The sequence below is a fragment of the Gymnodraco acuticeps genome, unplaced genomic scaffold (assembly GCF_902827175.1).
Source record: "Gymnodraco acuticeps unplaced genomic scaffold, fGymAcu1.1, whole genome shotgun sequence".
Taxonomy (NCBI): domain Eukaryota; kingdom Metazoa; phylum Chordata; class Actinopteri; order Perciformes; family Bathydraconidae; genus Gymnodraco; species Gymnodraco acuticeps.
The window spans coordinates 76,315-99,112 of record NW_022990226.1 but is presented as its reverse complement, the minus strand read 5'-3'; the positions used below and the strand labels follow the sequence as shown (position 1 = coordinate 99,112).

The following is a 22,798-nucleotide window of genomic DNA, read 5'->3' as shown; positions in this document are numbered from 1 at the left end:
AGTGGAGTGAAAGTACACAATTCACCTCTGAATTGTAGTGGGGTATAAACACAAAATGGTACGTAACTTCAGTACTTGAGTACATCTACTTAGTTACTTGACACCACTGGCCAAAGCCATGGAAGGAAAGTGTTTTTCTAATGAAATAATAACCTGTGGTCTGTGTCTGATAAGCCTAAAATAATCATGGATCTATTACTCAAACTGGACTTCCTGGATTTAAATTCAACCCTGCACCCAATAACCCACGGAACGAATGCCCGTTAAACAAAAACAGCCACAGCAGAAACTCAGGCCAAATTAAATGGATAAAGCATGGGGTCAAAAGTAAATCTAAACATCCACACCCCTAGGTTATCACCTTTTCTAGGTCACTAAGTTTAAAGGTCAAAGAGTTCAGAGATCTTTACAAGATAACACAGGGAACTGATTTTTGCAGAGATGATGTTTTGTTTGCAGCAATTGAATTATCCCACTAATTCAATTAAGTTAGAGTTCAAATGTGTGACTTTTGCAATCATCCAGCTGCATTTGAATCAGCGATAACGTGAACACACCTCGTGCTTGCGCTCGTCGTTGGGCTTCTGCAGCTGCCAGTAGATGAGCGCTCTCTGAGACTTGGGGCTGCACTCCAGGAACATGCTGCTGTTCTCCACACCGTACACACTCCTGTCCTCCATGCCGCCTAAGCCGGCTGTGTCTTCTGCTCAAACAAACACACACAGGTTAGGGGAAAGTGTGTAGCAAGAAGAGGAGAGAGCATACTAATGTGTGTTTGTGTGGAGTCATTACCATGATGCTGGAGATCCGAGCACTGCGAGAGAGGGTCTCCGTTTCTGATGTCCTGTCGTCTGGTTCGCCTGGGGGAAACCACAGAGAAAGTTAATGGCTGTAGAGCAGGGGTGTCAAACAGAAGGGGTGACTTTGCAAAGTGTAAAAATTACAGAGAAGACATTAACTGCATTTTGTATGTAATGTATACATTTTCTACATTTACAAGGCGGGGGGATAACTTAATCCTCTTCCTTAATGGTTTCCACTTCGTGGTGGTGGTCAGGATAAAATATTTTTTAGATATTGAAAAGTTGTTTTGATCATGAAGTAAAATTATATAAAACTATATTGTTTAGTTCCAGATACCGGTGACTACATTTGTCTGCCTTTGTAGATACACTGTGATCTGTAAGTTGTAATGCACATGTGTAAATGATAACGTGGGGCAATACATTTTGTAATTGCACTTATTTTTTTCTAGATATGTCAGGTTGTTCGTAATAGTTTGTAAAAAGATAGTTCATTAAATGTGAACATTTGTTATTATTTGTTATTATTTGTTGGTTATTATACTAGGATTTTACTGGTCAGGCCCACTTGAGATTAAATCTGGCAGTATGTGGCCCTGAACTAAATGAGTTGGGCCCCCCTGCTGTAGAGGGTGTACTGGTAATTTAAGCAACACATGTTCAACAGAATAGACCAGAAATTCACGTTCTGTTCTCTGTACTGTTTAATTTCAACCACTAGGGGGCAATGTTACACAATACTTTTTCAGCTTCACTGGAGACTGGGTATTCGTTGAACCTTTACCCCACTGTTAAATCACACGAGTGGAAAAAAGTAAAGCCTGGCAGAATTTTACGAAACATAAACCTTCCGAGCAATGAAACAGCGTGCCTCATTGCGTTCCGATGAGCCGTTATTATGAAACACATAACACATTGTTTCGCCCTTGAAAAGCCTCGTAAAAGCAGACCCACTCTCTGTCCCCTCGATATTAAAGTCCACCGTGTCATTCGGCTTTTTTTTAACTGCTTGACAGCGAGGAGTTTTCATAGCCTGGCTTTGCAGAGTAACTGCGAATGTTTCTGTTCCTAATTGTCATGGTCATGTTTAAAATCTCTGACAGGCCCTGTAAAAATCAAAGTGAGTTGAGGTGGGGTAAGCCAAAGGTGAGGGGAAGGGATGGAAAGAAGAAAATAAAGCAGAGGAAGATGTAACAAAGAAACAGATGCAGAACGGTCAGCACGTGTTTGAATTCACATCAAATATGCCCACTAACATCCTTCTGTGTCCCATCCATACAGTAGATGCTCCTCTCACACATGTCCCTCCTCTATACGTTTCCTGGGATAACAATCCTGTCTTTTCCGTCTGGTTCTCATTCTGCGAGGGAAAATATTTGCAGCGTGGAGGAGAGGAGCCGATCCTGGCCTTAACCACGGGGTGTGCCACCTCTTCTGTAACCCTGCCAAGCTGGAGTATACCCACTGGCCTACTTCTGCTGGTGTGAGAAGTTCTGGATGAATGCAGGGGTGCAGTGTGTGTGGGTATGTGTGTGCATGTGTGTGTGTGTGTGTGTGTGTGTGTGTGTGTGTGTGTGTGTGTGTGTGTGTGTGTGTGTGTGTGTGTGTGTGTGTGTGAAGGCTGTGGTGGTCAGCCTAATCCCACTGGCTACGGCAAAGAGTAATTTGAGGGTGTGTGTGTTCATACCTCCTGGCTTCAGGGTGAAGCGGTCAGACAGCTCCTGTTGGCTATAATTTAGTGTGTGTGTCAGCTTGGGTGGATGTATATTCGTCAGTGTGTGTGTGTGTGTGCGTACATCTCGGCTGTAGGGCGAGGGATCACAGCTCAGAACAACTGTTACTGGCAGAAGTTACAACCCAGGATGTTGGATTGTACCTCTTGGAATGCACACTGAGTATTTAATCACTGTATTTTGTGCCCGTGTATTATTCCGACTGCAGATTACTTCCATGTTTAGATGTTTTGGCACTTACCGTGTACTTTTTTTTTTTTGGATTCACATCACTTGCAAATAGGCCGGTGTCGGTCGCGGTCTACAGAAACAAGGTTGTATACTGATATGCCCTTGAGCAACGCATTTAAAGCCATTTACAACAGCGGACTGCAGGTGCACTGATAACTCCCAGGTGCATGACGGAATTATTACAAAGGCAGGATGTGGCTGAAAAGCATGCAGGCTCAGCAAACCCCTCGGAGGACAAATAGAGGTCAAAGATGTGCGTGCGTGCTCCTACCTCTTGGCGGTCGGAAAGTATCTGGAGCACTCGCTGCCGTCCCAGGCGCAGTAAGGGTCTCTGGCCAGGCAGCACTCGGCACAAGCTTTCCCATACACCTCGCAACGGTGTAAAGACATCTGTGATACACCCAGGCCAGAGCCGAGGTACAGCTGTTGCTGTGGGAGAGAAAGACAGAGCGAGGATGTAAAAATTAAGTATTCCTGTGAGGCTCAGTTAGAAAATATTTGTAAAAATAAGTAGGCTGTGGGTTTGGCCTTCAGTAGGCACATTTATTCTCATATCTCAATGTTTGCCTAAAGGCCCAGAAGCTCTAACTTCTAGCCCTGTCAACAGCTTCTGGATAAATTATTATGTGCTGGAAAAAAGTCTTTACCTGCTTGGTCGACAGCTCCATGGCAGTAATGGGAGTCGGCTCCTGCTCAAAACAAACATAGCACAGCTGCTTTAGTACCACATCTATGGACACGGTGTGTATTTCTATACTGTAAGGCATCAGCGTCATAAACTGCTGTTAACACTTCATATTTATGGTCTTACCCTAAAGACAGTCATCTCCTCCAGAACCACCTCTTCCAGGTCGTGCCAGCTCTCTCTAGGGATTGTCACCACCTTCAGCACTGTGCCCATGTCTGAAAAAGATATACCATTAATATTATTATAATCATTTGTCAAAAATCTACATTTAAACCGGCCTTCACATGAACAGCGGTAAAATCACTGCTTGAAGTGGGAGAAAAAAGTGCTATTACATTGCATAACAAGCAAAGTCTCTCTCAGTGTGCTCCAAGTTTCATAATACTGCCATTTATTGAAAATAGCAATACAATATCTATAAGTGGAGCTGAACCCCTTCACAACTTAAATCAAATAGTGTAGTATGAAAATAATAGAACTACTAGAGTAGATCACTTTGAGCACGTTGTGAAAAATGCAAATTAAAGCGGTCATCATAGGACAAACTGTGAAATGGTGTACCTGTCCCGATGAACATGACGTCGTACTGTCCGTCCTCGGCCTCCACTCTGTCCACCACCAGCTGGGAGAACTGGTAGTCCACGTCTGTCCGCACCATGATGGGACGCCCGCCAATCGGGTGCACCGGGTTGTACATGGCCGGGTGTCCCCTGGCGAAGGTGATGACATCATCAGGGAGGTCCTTGGTGGAGTCGAATCCTCCAAATGTCTTGCTGGGGCACTGAGGGTATGACCAGAAGGTTAGTTTCAATGATGACACTGAAGAAATCACTTTATTTGAGGACTATTGTTAATGTGGAGACTCACAGTGCCAGGGCGGGGGTAAGGCACCCTCCCTTGGAAAGGCACCCACTGGTAGTTGGGTCCATCTCTGTGTGCGTAGGAACCCAGGAAAACCCTCCTGATGTCGGCCATGTTGTACATGCACACTGCTGAGCCCTTAAAGATGTTACTGTGGAGAAAGGGAGAGAAACGTAGAAGGGATGAGACCAAAACAAAGAGTTAAAGGATGAAGAGAGGGAGAGGGCGGTGAAAGATGACAGAGACATAAATGATCGGTCACAAGACAGGGATTAGGAGCTTGTGAAATACTGAAGAAAGACAACAAAATGACCCTTCATCGCACAAAGACAGAGCAGAGCAGGGTTGTCATTACCTAAGTATACGAACGACAGATTGGAACTTCTCCCTGATTGCTTCTAGCCTCTTGAGAACAGACAGGAATTTGGGCACACCACCAACAAAGCAGGAGACCTGGTTCACAGCATACTTGAAATCCCCTCCGATATTTAGCTCTCGCTTCAGCCAGATGATCGGATTTTACTTTCACTTGCCAGACAAGGTCCAAAACAGGCAAGGTCAATCATTCACGGAAAAAGGACGGAGTTTGGGGGATTTTATTTCATTTTAAACGATGTCCCGGGTCCTCCAGAAGACAGCAATCTGAGCCGTGATTCATCAAAGTGTTGGGAGTTTTACTGGAATATTCCAAGAGATATTTCGTAAAAGACTCATTTGAATATTCCTGGAGCTGTTTTTTTGCGCACCATGAAGTCCATTAACCTCTGACCACATGTAATCCAGATTGGTTTCACATTTTTAAAGACTTGTCATTTTTTGCTTGTAGGTTACAAAAATTAAGTTCATTAATCAGCTTTTTGTCACTTTTTACACATGGCAGATTTTAATTTGGACCGCCAGTCTCTTGCATGAGCGAGAAACCAAATTCTTCAATAAGATTCGGGACGTCCTTTGTCTTTCTGACTGCAATGGGAAGTTGTATCAGACTAATTAGGGATGTGGCTGGCATACACGCAGCCCACAGTACTCACCAAAGCACGGAAGATGAATGGATTAGCATTTGAAAATGTTAATTACAGCGAAATTCAATTAACTCCAGGGGCAAAATAAAAACCACTCCAATACCCATGCTTTTAGAAGAAGGGCGAACATGTGTTTGTGCAGATACACACAGTTTGAGACAGAGGAAATTCAGTTAACCCCACAAGAATGCACACACACACACACACACACACACACACACACACACACACACACACACACACACACACACACACACACACACACACACACACACACACACACACACACACACACACACACAAACAAACAGCGGCACAATCAAACATTGATCTGTCAGTGGCAGCTTCTTTGTGCCTCATTAAGCAGTGATATTAAAAGCCGGTCCCTCGGAATCTCTGCCCTATTCATCTCTGAAAAGCGGCCACTTAGAAAACTAATTAAACCACTCCAATTCCTCAATGCCCTATAATTGAATTTTAAAGCGTGTGTGTGTGTGTGTGTTTATGTGTGTGTGTGTGTGAGTACAGGCACACATTTGGGTGAGAAGGGTGTGCACCCACCAGAGACCTTTTGCCTCTAATACATTTCTGAGAAGCCATACGGGGCTGGTGAAGCAAGGCGCCCGTCGGTATGCGTCTTATCATTAGCAGTGATTGATGGTGAAGTGTTTGTCCTCTTTTCAAAGCAGTTTGGAGACACTACCGGACACAAAATCCCCCCCTCCTCCTTCCCAAATGCAAATTCATCATCATCATGATAAGTGCTGCCATCTGTGCCATTTCAACTCACTTATCTGCGTCGCCCCATGCCTTCACCTCTCCGTATGCTTCAATAGAGCCCCACCCGGCCTTGGAGAAAAACCCTATTGAATGCTGGGGCGAGAGACGTGCGTTCCTGCTGAGTGAATATCATGTTTCTCTCGCTCCCTCCTGCTCTATAATCTGATTTCCCTACAAGCCTCTGCCAAGGTTTCAGTGAAACAGGGGGACAGGTAGGGAGGACCAGGGGGAATCGGCTTAAAGCAATATCCATTCTGAGATGTGGGGAGGGGAACCATGTGAGGGGCAAGCTACCATAAGACACCTGTAAGTGGATTACGAGACGGGGAGCGCTGTCTGGGAATTTGACGCAGGCACGCCTGGCCGCTCGCATTCTGCCATGTCATTTGGATGGTTAGGAAATTACAGATAAAAGGACGGAATAAAAGATTTGAAAAGGAATAATCCCTGAAAGGAAATATGAAGCGTGTGTACTTTCCGAATACCCTGGAAATAACCTGTCAAGAACGGTTGCCCGTTGAATTTGTATCAGCTCCTTGTGATCTCCTAGCAACTAATCAACAAAACAAATATGATACTACCAGCGTCTTTCAAGCTGTTTGAGAATGCGAGTCTTTGCACGCACATTTTAAAGTCAGAAAAAAAAAGATCTGTACCTGGATGTGGTGAATACGGCGTAGATAACCGGATTCTTCGGGTCCTTGGAGCTCATTAGAAACACGTCCTCTGAAAATACAAAGCAAGAATGAGTGAAGGTGATGTTTATTAGCAGCATTTAAAAGAGAGTGTGTCAAGCTTACTTTTTACAAAGAAAGAATACACACTTACGTAGCTCATCAAAGTGTGTATCGATGCCGTTGACCCCCGGCACTGAACACATTAGCCGGGCTTTAAGGAAAGTGGTCCACTTGTTAACAAGACTCCTGTGGCCCCCCATGTCATTCTGTAGGGCACAAATACAAAGAACTAAATACATTTTTGCTAAATCTGATACACCCATGTAGTGATTTTCTCTTCAACCATGCAGTTATGTTAAAATGTTTAATATATTTCCATTGTTTTCGGATTCAACTGTGATTAGGGTTTTGTATGTGTGTGTTGTTACCTTACACAGTTGTCCTATCCTGGCGATGGTAGCTTTGCCCGTGTGCTCTCCGTCCATGGCGTTCTCTTTGAAAAACAGGAAGACCTTGTCGTCTTCAGGGTTGTCACTCTCTGGGATCAAGTGAACACCTACAAACCTGGGGTCTGGAGGGGAAAAGGGGAAATGAATAATGCCCAGAAACAACACTGCAGGCAGTCAAAAGTGCATACATGTGTTCATTCACACTTGAAGCATACAAAAACGTACACAAACTAATGTTTTACGATCCAACCTCCGCCCCGATGACAATCCCTTCACCCCTATTTTACACCTCCGAAACCAAATCCCCCGTGATATTCTCCAGTCACGGCTCAGTAATAACAGCCATTCACTTTACACCCTGGTGTTACAGTATCTGACTTTACCCCAAGTGAGCGCTCCAAGCCCAAATCCCACATAACCCCTTTCTCTGGGCCACATCCTCGAAAACACACATGGCTCTGATTGTCCCCGGTAACACTTGAATAAATGTATCTCGACTTTAAGCACGAGAGGAAATCAAAGCTAAAGTGGCCAGCCGAGGCCTTAGGGCCGGGACATCTTCTGACAGAGGGAAGGGGAGAAAGTGGCCGCAGTCACTGAGGCGTCGTCATGCGTAAAACGAGCCTGTGTCTGAAAGCTCGGGGGGTTAGCTGTTAAGAAACAAGCAGTGCCATGTTTCGCCTGCATGGCCGTTTAGGATATAAAGTAACTGTGAAAAAGACGAGTGTGGCCAAAGTGGGAAGCAGATTTATAAGCGCTGTGCGGGTGCGAGACCTCTGTATGAATCATGCGTACCACCACACAAGCCTCATTGCTGTTTTGTGAATATGTGCTATTAAATCTACACATTCATAAATCCAATCTTACGTGCCCTCGCATACAAAAACAGGCTGAACCATTGAGGTCATAACATTTATTACATTTCATTCCCAACAAAAGGCCACTATATTCAGTCGCGCTTCAATCCAACCTGAATGTTGAATGAGAGAGCATTAAAGGGTGAAGAGATGTGTAAATAAATTGCCTGAATAAAGACTAACAAAGCCAAAGCTACTGTTTAACCCTGAATCCTTTCCAGATTTAGCTGCTGTTGAGGATTAATTCCCAATTTGATTTCTAGTTACATTTGAGTACCATGTAACCATGTTGATAAAGGCTTAATAGAATATCCCCAACCCGGTAATCCATGCAATTACAATCCCCCCTTTGTGGGGAAGGAGTTTTGCCGAGTCGAATGGATACAATCCCCCGAGTATTTGTTTGAACACGGTGAAAGATCGATGGGGATTAACGCTCTAACAATGGCTTCTCCTTTTTAAATCGCTCTTTATGAATATGTCACAGCAATCAGCACTGCAAAGAACGGTGTTTGTGATTTTTTAGATGGTGCTGGGGGAGGGGGGTGGGGGTTGAAGGGAACGGAGTGGAATTCGACTCCACTACAGGAAAACAGCTGAGAGCGGATTAGTTCTGTGGGAAAGAGGCGGAAAAAAAGGATGGCACAGCTTGAGGGGAAAGTTCAAACTGACCTTTTGTGGCTCCCTAAGTCCTTTGCGGTGCCGAAAGATAGACTGAACGGTCAATAACCCTCACTGCCGCGCTAATCTTACCAGCACAGGCAAATCCAGTGACTCTGTGAATGGGCTCTGATATCAGATTTCTGCACAAGAATGGAAATGGCTGGAGACGTGATCATTTAATGCTCCAATGTCCATTGAAAGGCTCAATGGACTTCTTTATCCAAAACTGACCAATGACAAGGGTTTACTTCAACCATGTATCGAAACATTGAGGTTTATTTGGACAGCAATGTGTCCAATTTTACTTACATTTTTGTTGGAGTATGTGAGTTTCCAAAATGTGTTTTATCCATCTTTTTGTCTGACCAGTATAAGCTTCATCTGTAAGCTTATAGATAGAAATAGCCTCTTAAAACCCAGGAAATGCAGCATATTTGAGTAGTTTTCTCGGGACTCGGAGTATAACTGAGTTAGTTGTGACCATTTCACTTGCTAATAAAAAACATTTTTACCATTCAGCCATCTTGAATCATGCTGCTCTGTTCTGATTGGATGTTGATCTCCAAGAGTACGGAAAATAGCGAAGTCCCTTCCCATGAAATCTGCAGATGTGCCAGAGTACAGCTCTCCATCTGCCAGTGAAGAAAATGCAGTTATGAATAAAGGTCTGATGTGAACATGTACTTCCTGGAACTAATCAAGGCTGGAACCCAACTCACCGATCAAAAGCGAGGCTGACAGCATTTTGGGGTCATAGGGGCTTTTCCCGCGGCCATTCTCGAAATGCGAGGACAGTCGAAAGAGGTTATCCTGTGGAGGAAAGGGTCAAAGTTCAAAATGAGGCCATTGAAAGTCGCATTGACCCTAGTTAAGAAGGTACATTTATAGCCTGTGTTTCAAATTACAGCAAAATCTCATTTAAGAACACTCCGTTTGGGATTGGGTTTTTGCTGTTATTTTACACCACAGTTGTGCAACCACAAAGAATGATGAGGAATAAAGTAGGATCACACAGCAGTGTCTTTGAATAGTCACAAAAGAAAGACCCAACATCTCATGTTTCTTCAAATCATTAACTGACAACAGTTCTATAAACTCAAGTGAACTCATGCCGGGTCTTCTATACTCTAAACCTGCATGGTGCAGGCAGTCTTTCCCCTCACTATTGTGGGGCTGCAGAACCCCTGCCGGTACATTGATTAACCCGGAGGCCTTTATCAAGATGACTGATTAAACTTTTATAGGGGAGAGGTTGTTTAATTTCCACAAGCTGAAATCGAACCATGAAGTGACCACTTTTTCTTTCCACTTCTACACAAAAGAAAACATTGACGAGAAGATAATCAATGAAGGGAATGGCTACTGCTGTGCTTGACAGAAAATTGCGTGTGTCTGTTTGTGTGTTCAGCCAGTGCGGTTGCTTGCTTACATTCTTTTAAGGGAAAATACTTTCTGTCATTACACTGAAAAAACTGAACCGTTGACTAATGAAGTGTATTATGTCAAAACATTTCACATAACTGTATTAAGTAGTCAAAAGCAATAATATTAGGTAGAACCTAATATTCTTTATTTAAACCTACTATTATTGCTTTCAACTAACCTAAAACAGATATGTGAAATCTGTTGATACAATACATTTAATTAAAATCAACGTTTCAGTTATTTCAGTGTAGTGTAGTGTAGCTTTTCTGTCACATTTCACGACAGATGAACCCTAACGCCCAATTGAGAACTAAATGACATAAGCATTGATATAACTGATTACATTTGAAACACCAATAGCATATGGTGAAACCACATTAATGCACCCATTGGATTACCTCAGCCCTCTTGCCCATTTCCAGAAAAGAACAGATGGGGTGGAAAGCTCCTGTGCCGCAGATGTACAGGTGGGTCTGGTTGAAGGGCTGGAGGACCCGGATGAAGTTAGAACACTCCTTCTGGAAAAGAAAGGAGACGTGGCAGATCAAAACCCCAAATTTCATGAAGTGAAATATACATCTGGCAAAGAAATTGAAATACATGATGAGACTGTTATACCAGTCTCTGTTTATGTAGAAATTCAACCAGTATTATATATTTATGGCGTCACAAAGCATGTGAAACTAAGAGATTATAAGCATTAACTTCCAAAAAGCCTCCTAGTTTGAATTAAGTTTGATCCTTTATGAAAATAGCATTGACACTTTTAATAGAGAAAGGCGTGATTGGCTTGTAAATGGAGAGTAATAGGAAGCAGAGAATAATGGAGAGAAGAGAAAAGCTCTGTTGAAACTCCCTTTACAGCGGGGAATTTCCAGTTGGATTTGAAATGAGAACCTGAGTCTCCTTCAAGGAAATCCCACCTGTATCTCCAATCAGGCAAAATGTAGCTCAGATCTTTAATGATCCATATGTTTGAATTTACCTAGGGGGTTTGGGTTGGCTCTCCAGCACATGTTGATAGTCCCAGTGGTGTGAGACTGTTTATTAGAGTGCTAATCAACGGGATTGGTTAATGTAGGAAGGTTATTAGCAGCCTCGAGGAGTTGATTTGGGCACATGTGTTTAGGAGATTAGTCTGGGGTTTTCCTTATTATATACATGCTGAATGTCCACCTAACACATAAGAAGACGTTGGTTCTGGGATTTGGAAATGCAGCACACATCACATGGAGACAGATAAATTACCTTAACACATGCACGCTTCAGGCTACTAAACCTCACCAACATTTCATTTTCGCTGATGTCTCTCTTATGAGACATAAATGGATCTGAAGCTGCACTGAGATCAGGTTGGAGTGAAAATTATTTCAAACACCAAATTCACTTGAATCACACACTGCACCGCTTCCTTGGTAACTGGCTTGAAGAAAGACTTTGATCATTTAGTCAAATTCATAGTCACTGCATAGCTAGCAGCCTGTTAGCTTACCCGTGCATATGATGAAATGACAGGGAAACAACACAAGAAAGAATCCCACACAAAAACCCACAGTAAAAACACAATCAGTTTTGTTCACTATTCCTATAGGAAAGTTATAGGGGCTATAGACAGACTGTTATACATTTGGTCAAAGCTACTGTAAGCTAGCAGTTTTTCCCATGTCTATATAGCGAGCTATGCTAACAGGTTGCCAGAAATAGTACAGCCTCAAATTTAACCTAAAGACTTGAGAGTGGTGTTAATCTTAGTGTCCAACTTTCAAATAAGCATATTTTCCAAAATGTCTTTATCTCTCAAAACTGTTTGTTGAATATGAAATTTGATTTTAATGTAAAGTCTAAATATGAACATGTTGTAATACAAAACTGTAGCATGCTAGTGGTTTACAACTGACCAGGGTTTATTCGAGCATTCAACACCTTTAGATCATTAACCCACTACCCCTCGCAACATTTCCACAATTTATCCACAGGACCTTTGCCAAGTTCTCAGAGGAAGACTAAACTTTTCTTGTGGCTGACCTCAACTGTGTACGTCTCTGCGACTGTGTGACTTAATGACTTTACCCTCTGCAAGTTCTACGGTGGAACAGAGGGAGCACATGTGCCCCCACATCCTTCTCACGACCCTATTATATGCATTTCACCAACTCATATGATAACCCTCCCCCCCACCCAATGTCAGCTCTGTTTAGGATTTTACATGGCTGTCTGCAACTTTGCCTCATTAGCTATGTGGTAGGTTGCGCATAAACACTGACGTACGTAAGTTATGCAAGTCACTCAAACATGCCGCTCTGTCCTGCCCCCCAGGTGAAAAATGGTTTCCCTGATCACAAACCATGTCATTATGTGAAAACCCAACCCAGTCTCACGGCATTTCGTGTTCACCAACACGATTTTTAATCTATTGATTCGTGTTCACCAACACGATTTGCCACTTTTTATCGTGTTGCACAGCACGATTTTAAAAGCAATGTATTTCTACTGCCTGCAGCACGTCTTTTTCTCCGGTCGGGTCGAGGAAGACCGGAAGCTGTGTGGTTCATAAAAACATGTTCTTACTCAATATCAAGCCACAGTTATTGCTTTTATTTGAAATCGTATAATTTCGGACTTTTGTTGCCGTCTGTGAGGAAAATAAATGGGGCTCAGAGCCTCAGAATACGGAAATCTGTATTTTTTAATATTTTTTTCCTTCTAATTCGATATTCTTTTCAAAATAACACACTGTTATTTACTCACCAATAACACACAATTATCCTTGCTTTTATTTATTGGTTTAATTCCATAATCTCGGGCTTTTTTGGCGTCCGTCAGGAACTGAATTTCAAAATAAAATAACCGGAAACAGACGTAGGCCTATAAGGGACATTTCGAGCATCATTGCGATTGTTAACATTTCTGAGTTTAGGATGGCCGAAGACACTACACTACCCATAATCCCCAGCTATCGTTTAGGACTACAGTCCCGTAAGGTTACGCAGAGCGTCAAACAGCTGTGTGAAATGGAACGAAACCACGCCAGACTATCCAAAACTGGAATCGAACGCCCCCCCAGAACTACACATGCTGGCTATTGTGTTTCGCAAAATGTTCTATGGGACGTCTCTACTGAACGTTTTCGTTTTCCCCACAATTAGAAGTTGCCAGTATTAAACACATTGGTGTTATCAAATGTAAAACATATAATTAATAAATGGGTGGAAATCGCTTGTGTCCATAATGCGCAGTATTAATACCCACATGACAGCTCATTGTTACTTTATAATTCTACTCCACTACAATTCAGAGGTTAACCTGGTATTTTTACTCCACTGCATTTATTTGAGTTACTTTGCAGATTCTGATTAATTATGTGAAATATAAACAACCCTTAAATCAGACTTTAGTTACACCTGAGTAAAATTCAGGTAAGGTGATTGTCAAGTGCCAACAATCAGGAGAGATATTTGATAGTTGGTGCTTGAGAAGACTAAACATGTATCTGCAATTGACATGAATGGAAACGAGTAATAAAGTATATTCATTACTCATTATTCTCTACTAATAGTTAATTAAAGACTGTACATTATGGCTATTTTGCACATCCCTTTCAAGATTTTCAAAGGTGTATTGACATATCATATACACAACTACGGTGTAGTTATGCAATGAATGAAACACTTGGGTCACAGGTTCCTCAACAGTGCATTACAAGACATCTATCAATATGTGTGTACCTCCACCATTAAACTGTCATATTCTGCACATTTCTTATTCTATCTACATACATAAGAGTATAATTCATATGTATAATATCAGTTAAAATAAGTGCTTCAACATAGTTAACATTGCAGGAAAGCAATATATTAGACGTTAAGTACTTTGTCAGGCTTAATATTTATCTGTAGATAGATACCCCCAAAGTGTTTTTCTTATTTAAAAGAAGACCTTAATCTGTTATTTAATGTTTAAATAAAGGTTAATTCGTTTTTCTGTTTTGCACCTCCTCCTATTAATATCTGTGTACATTCTGCACTAAACTGTTTTATTGTAGAGATCACTTATAGTATCTTCTTGATTTTTTATATTCTATATTATACTTTCCCCCTATGAAAGTATGTACTCTTAATATTTTTTTAATCAAATAAAACACAATAATTCAATAACGTGCTTTAACCACTAGGCGGTGCACACAAGGTACACACAGCCATAATAACTTTGTATTATTAGTGTAGGACACTTATGTTTTCGTACAACATCTGAAGATGTGTAGTTTTATGCATGCTTTCACATAATTTTACAGCATATTGCTATACTATTTCAGACTCAGTATTTACATTCTTACATTCAAAGAAAATCAGTAATATCTTTAAAAACTACAGTCCTTTTATATCAGCTGTGCACCGTTATGGTGTAAATATAACCTATCTGTGAATTAGATCAAATGTAAAAGTCAGCCGAATTAGTGTTGATACTGCAAGGAGACGTATTGTGTGAAGAGAAATTGAAGATGTTGTTTAATTGTTGAATATATTTATGATCCACGTCAAGTATTCAGTTTTGGCGGCATTTTCTCAGTTTTTCCAAAGGTCTTCTCACCAGGGCTCTATAAATAAAGAACTACGGCAGATCTGTAATATACAATGCAGCCGAACCGTGTATTACAATGCCGTTATGTGATGACTTTCAAAGAGAAAAGCAAGAGCGCTCGGAATTAAGTATTATTTTATCCTTTTAAAATGTTTTCCGGATTTCATATCATATAAACACCAAATCCCAGCATGCATTGCGGCTAAAACATCCAATAAACGAGCTTAAAACCATAGCTGAGGATCTTGGGTAATCGCTCGAAATGCCTACGTCTGTTTCCGGTTATTTTTATTTTGATATTCAGTTCCTGACGGACGCCAAAAAAGCCCAAGATTATGGAATTAAACCAATAAATAAAAGCAAGGATAATTGTGTATTATTGGTGAGTAAATAACAGTGTGTTATTTTGAAAAGAATAACAAATTAGAAGGAAAAAAATATTAAAAAAATACAGATTTCAGTATTCTGAGGCTCTGAGCCCCATTTATTTTCCTCACAGACGGCAACAAAAGTCCGAAATTATACGATTTCAAATAAAAGCAATAACTGTGGCTTGATATTGAGTAAGAACATGTTTTTATGAACCACACAGCTTCCGGTCTTCCACGACCCGACCGGAGAAAAAGACGTGCTGCAGGCAGTAGAAATACATTGCTTTTAAAATCGTGCTGTGCAACACGAAAAAAAGGGGCAAATCGTGTTGGTGAACACGAATCAATAGATTACAAATCGTGTTGGTGAACACGAAATGCCGTGAGACTGGGTTGGAAAACCACAATACCCACAGAGGATACATGAGTCATAATTGGATGAAACCAATGACTCTTTCTTGACAGTGTATTGATGCTGATTTTCCATGGGAGAGAAGGGTGGACACATTTGTGTGTGGTTTGTATTTATTTGGATAAGTTAATTCGATTTTGAGATTAGGTCCCAAAGTTAATATTGTAAATGCATTTGTATTTGTCCTTTAATATGTGTAATAGCTGGAAATGATTTTGGAAATGACATCAGGCACTTCTACAAATATGTGATCCACACTCCAGGATGTGAACACTTTATTAGTTGAATCAAATGCAACAACCTGGGCCATGTTACACACTCATCCTGCCAGAGAGAATGATACAGCCATCAGGCATTTTAGAGGGGGGCAGCTGTTACATTTGTTAAGCGGCTATAAATTGTGGTTAGAAGAAATGCATCACTTTGGGGAGCTCTGAATGCTTTAGTAATGTCCTAATCAAGGCCTCTCCATTCTGCACTACTTCTCTGCTCTCACCGCCTCATTTTCAAGGGTAAACATTTTCACAGCACGCAAATACCTCATCATTGTGCTTTGTGTGATTTTGTGCTTCCACAGAGTGAGCGAAGGTGTAGCGTTGCTTGTGTAGCTGTGTGTTTGGGCGAGAATCCCACAAAGCTGGCGGCGAGTTGGACCCGAGAAAAACCTCTGTGATTTGAAATGAGTATGTAATTCTGGATTATCCAAAAATCCCTGCAGCCGCTGCACTCCGGACTCATCCAGCCATGAAATTAAGATCAGATACAAGCACACAGAGAGCCTATCCAAACAGCAACACAGAGATAACACACACTAACACCATCTCGCACGCAAACAATGCTGGTGGCATATAGTATGTGTTCAGCAAACTCCTGCACATGTGAGCTAACGCGCTGCGCCAGATAATGGGAAGTCAAACATTACACTCCCACATAAATATGCTCACATGCGCACAATCCGAGGCACAAACATAAACATACTCCCGACATTAAAGTGTTTGTCCCGGCAGCTTATAACCTCTGAGGTAATGCGTCATTGTCCTAGAGGGACACATGTACACCTCACTGTGACCGAACATCTGTCGTACAGTGTGTTTTGTTAAAGGTGCCAGTGGGGGACGGCCTATAGAGAGTACAGAGTACTGAGGAGAGATGGATAATGGGTACTGGCTAATTTCTGATGCTCCAAACTTCTCTTATAGTGAATTTCTGCGACAATGCGTTTAAGAGTAAATCGAAGAATGGATGCAGGACAGACGTATAATTTGTCTAACAATGATGGCAATAATTATAGAGAAGAGTTCAAACAATGATGCCATCATGAATGTGGACTTACCCCAAGGTCTTTTCCTGCCCACTTGCATTCATCCCTCTTCGAGGGGGTGGCAGGCCACGCAATCTGTGCAAACAAGAAGAGACAAAGTTATACTGGGCTGGAGGTGCAGAGCACAGATTTACATGTTGGTCCATGAAACATGAAGGCAGTGAGTCAATGCAGTGAATCAGGGGGAAGGACACATTTGGATCATTCCAGGGGAATGAGAAATTGGCCTGATGTATATTGACAGCTCCTAGTTAACTCACTTCCTTATTTCCCTCTGCATTCCTGGTCATACTATATGTATTGTGTGTACTTATGCATCATATCATGATGCATAAGGGGATTGCTTTTTAAACAGTATAATGATAGGGTGCATGAAAGTAGAGATGGAAAGGGGTTAAGGTGACTCGTAAACAAAACATGTTCTGTGTTTATGTGAAATTGGATAACATACATGTGTAGGAACACGTAGGATTATTACCCTCCAAACTTGCTGTGTTGATTTAGACATGTAATATTGTCTAAATATGAGTTCTGGTTCAAATTATGGTATTAAAACTCCTTTCTACTTTTCAAATCTTGAGCATGTGGTTGTACTTTTTCTAAAGACCATTGAGTTAACAGGCTTTTGCGTCGTTGTTTTGGAAAAGATAGGACTTTTGAAATAAATAAAGGCTTGTGCTGTTGGAAGAAATCTATCTGTGGCCCTCTGTGTCACATGAATTATAAACACACATGGCCAGAGTGTAAATGTGGAAGGGAATAATTATATACTAAGAATGCGATTGAGCAAACATTCTTTTTGTTGGCCCTTCAGATGTAGATAGACAAAGGCAATGTATGCACATGCGCGTTCATGCATTTGTATTTTATACAATACACACACATTCCTCATTCTATTCCTAGACTGTATCTCCTCTCTGGATCAGCTGAGTTCTCTGCAGCTCTGCACATTTTAGGGTAATTACATCAGATTTGCTTAATCACCTCTTTTTGGCCTTTATCTGATAATGATGCAAAGTTCAGAACAAAAGACGGGGAAAAAATGCACATCCGAGCCAAGGGCAAAAATAATTAAGTAACACTCTCTGTCTCTGCATTGACTCTGTGTTTTTCAGCACTTTCATTCCCCTGCTCAGCTCTCTGCAGCCTGCAGGCAAGTCGGTGTCTATGATGGCAACCCCAATCTGATAAAAAGACTGTTAACCTAGTCCAGGTGGAGTAATGGAATTATGGACAGCCCTGTCTGGACCGAGACAGACAGTGGGAGGGATAGAGGGAGGGGAGAGAAATGTGGTGTAATGGACTCCAGAGGGAGAAGAGAGGAGAGAAAAAAAGAGCTCAAATAACTCCTTGCTAACTGGACCAAAAGAACCTCATGCGTTGAACTCTCATACAAACCTATAAAATAAACCTAAAGTGTAAGGAGTTTCACCATTTTGTGGTCTCTGTTGATGTTAACGAGGTCGAATGAGAAGATGTGGTCCTCTGCTCCAACCAGTAGTCTCCCTCGCTCCTCGTCCAATAGGAACGCGTCGTAGCTCGAGCTGTTGGCCAAGCCATTGAAGGTGACGAGGTTACTGGACTCTAACATCTCTGCAGAGAAGGAGGAGAAAGAGTTAGTGCCGATCATGACTTGGGAGTAACTAGCAGAAGACGAAAATATTGATAAATGAACGGTTTGAAAATGAAATCAGTTCCACTTTTATACAGTTCACTACAGCAAGTTAATACATTATAAGTGTTGCCTACGGAAATACATCTGCAGCAAAAATGTGGACTATAATAGCATAACTATTCAAACTTAAAATATCAGTATATGTTGAGTACTTATTAGTCACAAAAAAAAATATTTGCAATAAAAATGATTAGATGGTCGAGTGTTGGAAAAGTGTGCTTGTCTTTGCCCAAAATACAAACATTATTCTGCCTCCCCAATCAAGATGCCCTGTTACTTTTTCATGTTTCCTTAATTGCTTTTCCACCCACGCATTTGCACACACAGACACACGTCAGTCAGGTATAGCGTGAGACATTTGAAGTGAACACAGCATGCTCCAATCAGGGACACGGTTCAGACTGCTCAGCCGTGTGATTGGTTGAATAATTCATATGGAGTCAGGGACAGGGGAGACACTGTTTGTAAGTATGTGTGGGTGTGTGTGGCATGTAGCTGTAAATGGGTTATTATGTAAATCAGCGTTCAAGAGTTTGTCACTACACATGGATTTCTGCGGAGTTCCTTTCAAGTGTACAACGTCGTAAAGTAGAGACTAACAATGTGCAGCCAAGATAAATGGAAACCAGCTTTTACATGTGGGTCAATGTCCAGACCTCAGACAGTCAAGTTAATTTATAACCACCAGAGATCAGTTCCCACTTGGATATTAATCAGTAATACATGAAACATATGGAATGTCCATCTACCTCTTTATTTTATTGTATTGATAATCAAGCTGAAATGCATCGTCGATTTTACTTTTTAAAATGACAGAAAACCATTTAGATGATTGGTTAATACCTTTAATAATTAACAAGTAAACAAGTAAGAGAAATTCACTTTTTACAATGAAAGATTCTGCTGTTTCTCTGTTTTATGGCACTGCAAATGTAATGTGATTATAAATCTAATATATGTATATCTGAGTGGGGTCCTGGCATTGATAACATCCCCTTTTTTTAACATGTTGCGACATTTTGTAGACTAAGCAAATTATTCATTAATAGAAAAATAAGCCAATAATGAAAGATTCATCTAAATAATGTTAGCCAAATTAAAATATGCATTTAAATTACCACAATTTATACAATTATGGAATGGAGACAATAACCACGAGAATCAGAAGCCAAGTACATATCTTTGATGAAAGAGGGGAACAATTGGTAAATTATAAAACACAAAACATTTATAATGTCCAGGTAGTACGATCTGACAAAGAGTATTAAAAAACTATATCTTATAAATTGGTATCAATTTGTGTGGTTTCTTTTCTCTTTCTTTCTTCCCTTTTCGATTGTCATGTAGTTCTTTTTATGTATCTCAGTTTTATTTTGTTATGTATGCCTTAATAATGTCTTAAAATGCAGACAAAATAAATAAACAAAATGAACCCCTTCAGCCTCCACTCGGTCCATTTCATACACACCATGTGCTTCATATTTTCACTCCAGGTACAGCCTTCCAATACATCAGCCTCACCATCACACTATCATCCATCATCATCAGTGTCACCATACAGCACGGACACACGCAGGCACACAATATGGAAACCAGCACACACACACAATACTGTAGTGTATATATAGCATAAACACACACATTCACACACACACACACACACGGTCCGGTCGAAGCATTGTGATCTCACTGCAGCGCTCTGATTGACGGGCTGCTATAGGAGCCATCTGCGCCCCCTCACACTGTGTAAGATCTTGGACATCTGTGTCTACATAAAAGAAGGGATTGATGGTCGGGGAGATGGAGGTAGTGGTGTGTTGCCCCCGTGTGTGTGTGTGTGTGTGTGTGTGTGTGTGTGTGTGTGTGTGTGTGTGTGTGTGTGTGTGTGTGTGTGTGTGTGTGTGTGTGTGTGTGTGTGTGTGTGTGTGTGTGTGTGTGTGTGTGTGTGTGTGTGTGTGTGTGTGTGTGTGTGTGTGTGTGTGTGTGTGTGTGTGTGTGTGTGTGGCTGTGGAGTAGCAGTGGGGTGGATGAGAGGGAGTGGTCGTCACCTAATAAAGACGGTTGCAGCTCATCTGCGTCATTTGGATTTCAGTTTGGAGGAAATGGAGTGGGTGGGCATGAATGGAGGTCTGTGGATGTGTGTGTGTGTGTGTGTGAGAGAATTTGTAGTGAACCGCAGATGGGTTGAGCGTATGTGTGTGGGTTTTACTGTAGGTATATTTTTCTACAGTGGCCATTCTATGGACATCAACGTCCTATAATCCTGAAATAACGATGACGAGACAATAAATACTGCAGATAAGAAGAAGTCTAAGCCATTTTGTTATCAGGTGGTAGCCAATCAGATAGTAGCCTGTTATTCTCAGTTTACCAATCAGATTTGAAATCGCAGGGTCAGGAAATCTGTTGAAGGAGAGAAGTAAGTAAATGTGATTTCCAGTCCACAGAACGCCAATGGAGGTCCTATTATGTTTCAAACGGTGAGTAAGGGAATAATAATGTGTGTGGCAGAAAGTCAAGGTGTAAAAATGGGAATTGAATGGAAAAATAAATAGTTTAAGGCTTACAGAAGATTAAGATTACAGAAAAGGGAAGTTAAGAATGAGGATATGGAGACATAAGGCCAAACGCTCAATAGTGAATGAAAAAATACGGGACATCTCCTCCTAACTTCCATCTACGTGACAGACAGTATCTTCTGAAAGTAAGAGGCAATGTATGGCAAACCGGTCCGTCACGAAAGGTTTCCCCCAGATGGGCCAAAGAAGGAAAAACACACACGCATATTTCAACACGTGGCGATGCCTGACAAAGACACGGTGGCCTCAGTCTGCACACACAAACACACACAGAGAGGCTTTATCTGAGCTGGGATCTGCTGCGGTTTGGAGAATTGGAGGAACTGGGTGTAAGCACCTAAGGACCTCTAACCTAAACACAGACACGCTCGTTTGGAAATGGAGCATGGGCAGATTCAGGGCGCGCAGCACGGCTCATACAAAATACAGTAACCAAGCAAAGACAAGAACTCTAGAATAACACACACGGGGAGGAGGAGCAGGTTCAACATGTCTTCACTGCGCTCGGCTTCTAAAATGCAAGTAGACCCCCCTCAACTGACATGCATATACAATATATAATATATCATATTGACCTAAATGTTTACAGCGCATCAATTCTCCCTGAACACACACATTCTTCCCAGACTAAGTTGTAATCCAATCGTTTTTTCTGCCTATGCAGCATGAACTAGTGGAACAGTGCGCACACTCAGCAGCTTCCACCTCCAACACACTCCCTGGCCCCGGACCCTTCAACACACACACATTAAAACACACCGTCTAACACACACTCATGCCACACGTGCCCCCCCCTCACCACACAGTCTGCATACACTCACCACTGGATACACATTTAAACATATACTAGAGCATGAATATGGATTCCACTCACTTCACACACACATGGCGACACACACACTGTTCAGTCCACTTTCATCGCACTTTCTCCTGTTACATGCATCCTCTGTCTGCTCTTTTTCACTCACACATTCTGTTTCCGACATATTGAAAAGCACACATTCAGGCACAGTGGGCCTGTGCAAACAGCCACTGACACACACACACACACACACACACACACACACACACACACACACACACACACACACACACACACACACACACACACACACACACACACACACACACACACACACACACACACACACACACACACACACACACACACATCTGCAAAGATATGGTGAAATTGAAGTCTGGGCAAATTAGTTATTTAATGTTACTATTAAAAGTGGGAATCTAATCCAAAATTAACTATACAGTATTATCATCATACCTAGTTCAAGATTCTTACATCAACAAACAAGCATTTTGCAATATGCTGAGTATTACATTTATAATGATTTATTCGCTTTTTTTCAACAGCAAATTATGCAATTTAACAACTTCCTGCCAATCCTGCTGATTTCACTTATGACATCAAAATAAAAAATAAATAATACCATCAAGTGAGTTGACTGTAAAAGCAATTGTTACCAGAAATTGCAATAATAATAGTTAAGATGATGAGTATGTGTATAATGACAACTTTGCAAAAGAAAGACATTTGAAATTCTATTCTGTACAAATGTACCCTCAACCCATAGTTAAAATATGGATGGAAGATGAAAGTTTAATCACAAGTTATTAATCTAGATGTATATATATATATATGTCTTATCTAGGTGGGG

The 22,798-nt window shown here is 41.4% G+C and overlaps 1 protein-coding gene across 2 annotated transcripts in view; it reads right to left on the bottom strand.

Moving 5' to 3' along the window:
* The window catches only part of sema3aa (sema domain, immunoglobulin domain (Ig), short basic domain, secreted, (semaphorin) 3Aa), a 35,745-nt gene that overhangs the window by 3,216 nt on the left and 9,731 nt on the right, over positions 1-22,798 (bottom strand). The window contains exons 2-16 of one of the 2 annotated variants that reach the window (XM_034218884.1): positions 18,304-18,464; positions 16,884-16,946; positions 10,588-10,704; positions 9,484-9,574; positions 9,277-9,396; positions 7,224-7,366; positions 6,947-7,061; positions 6,775-6,844; positions 4,323-4,467; positions 4,017-4,236; positions 3,579-3,670; positions 3,415-3,456; positions 3,039-3,196; positions 793-860; positions 558-703 (exon numbers count right to left, since the gene is read on the bottom strand). In XM_034218884.1, the coding sequence (XP_034074775.1) occupies positions 558-703; positions 793-860; positions 3,039-3,196; positions 3,415-3,456; positions 3,579-3,670; positions 4,017-4,236; positions 4,323-4,467; positions 6,775-6,844; positions 6,947-7,061; positions 7,224-7,366; positions 9,277-9,396; positions 9,484-9,574; positions 10,588-10,704; positions 16,884-16,946; positions 18,304-18,464 (1,751 nt within the window). Of the gene's footprint in view, positions 1-557; positions 704-792; positions 861-3,038; positions 3,197-3,414; positions 3,457-3,578; positions 3,671-4,016; positions 4,237-4,322; positions 4,468-6,774; positions 6,845-6,946; positions 7,062-7,223; positions 7,367-9,276; positions 9,397-9,483; positions 9,575-10,587; positions 10,708-16,883; positions 16,947-18,303; positions 18,465-22,798 lie in introns of both variants that reach the window. The other variant, XM_034218883.1, reaches the window with a different exon arrangement.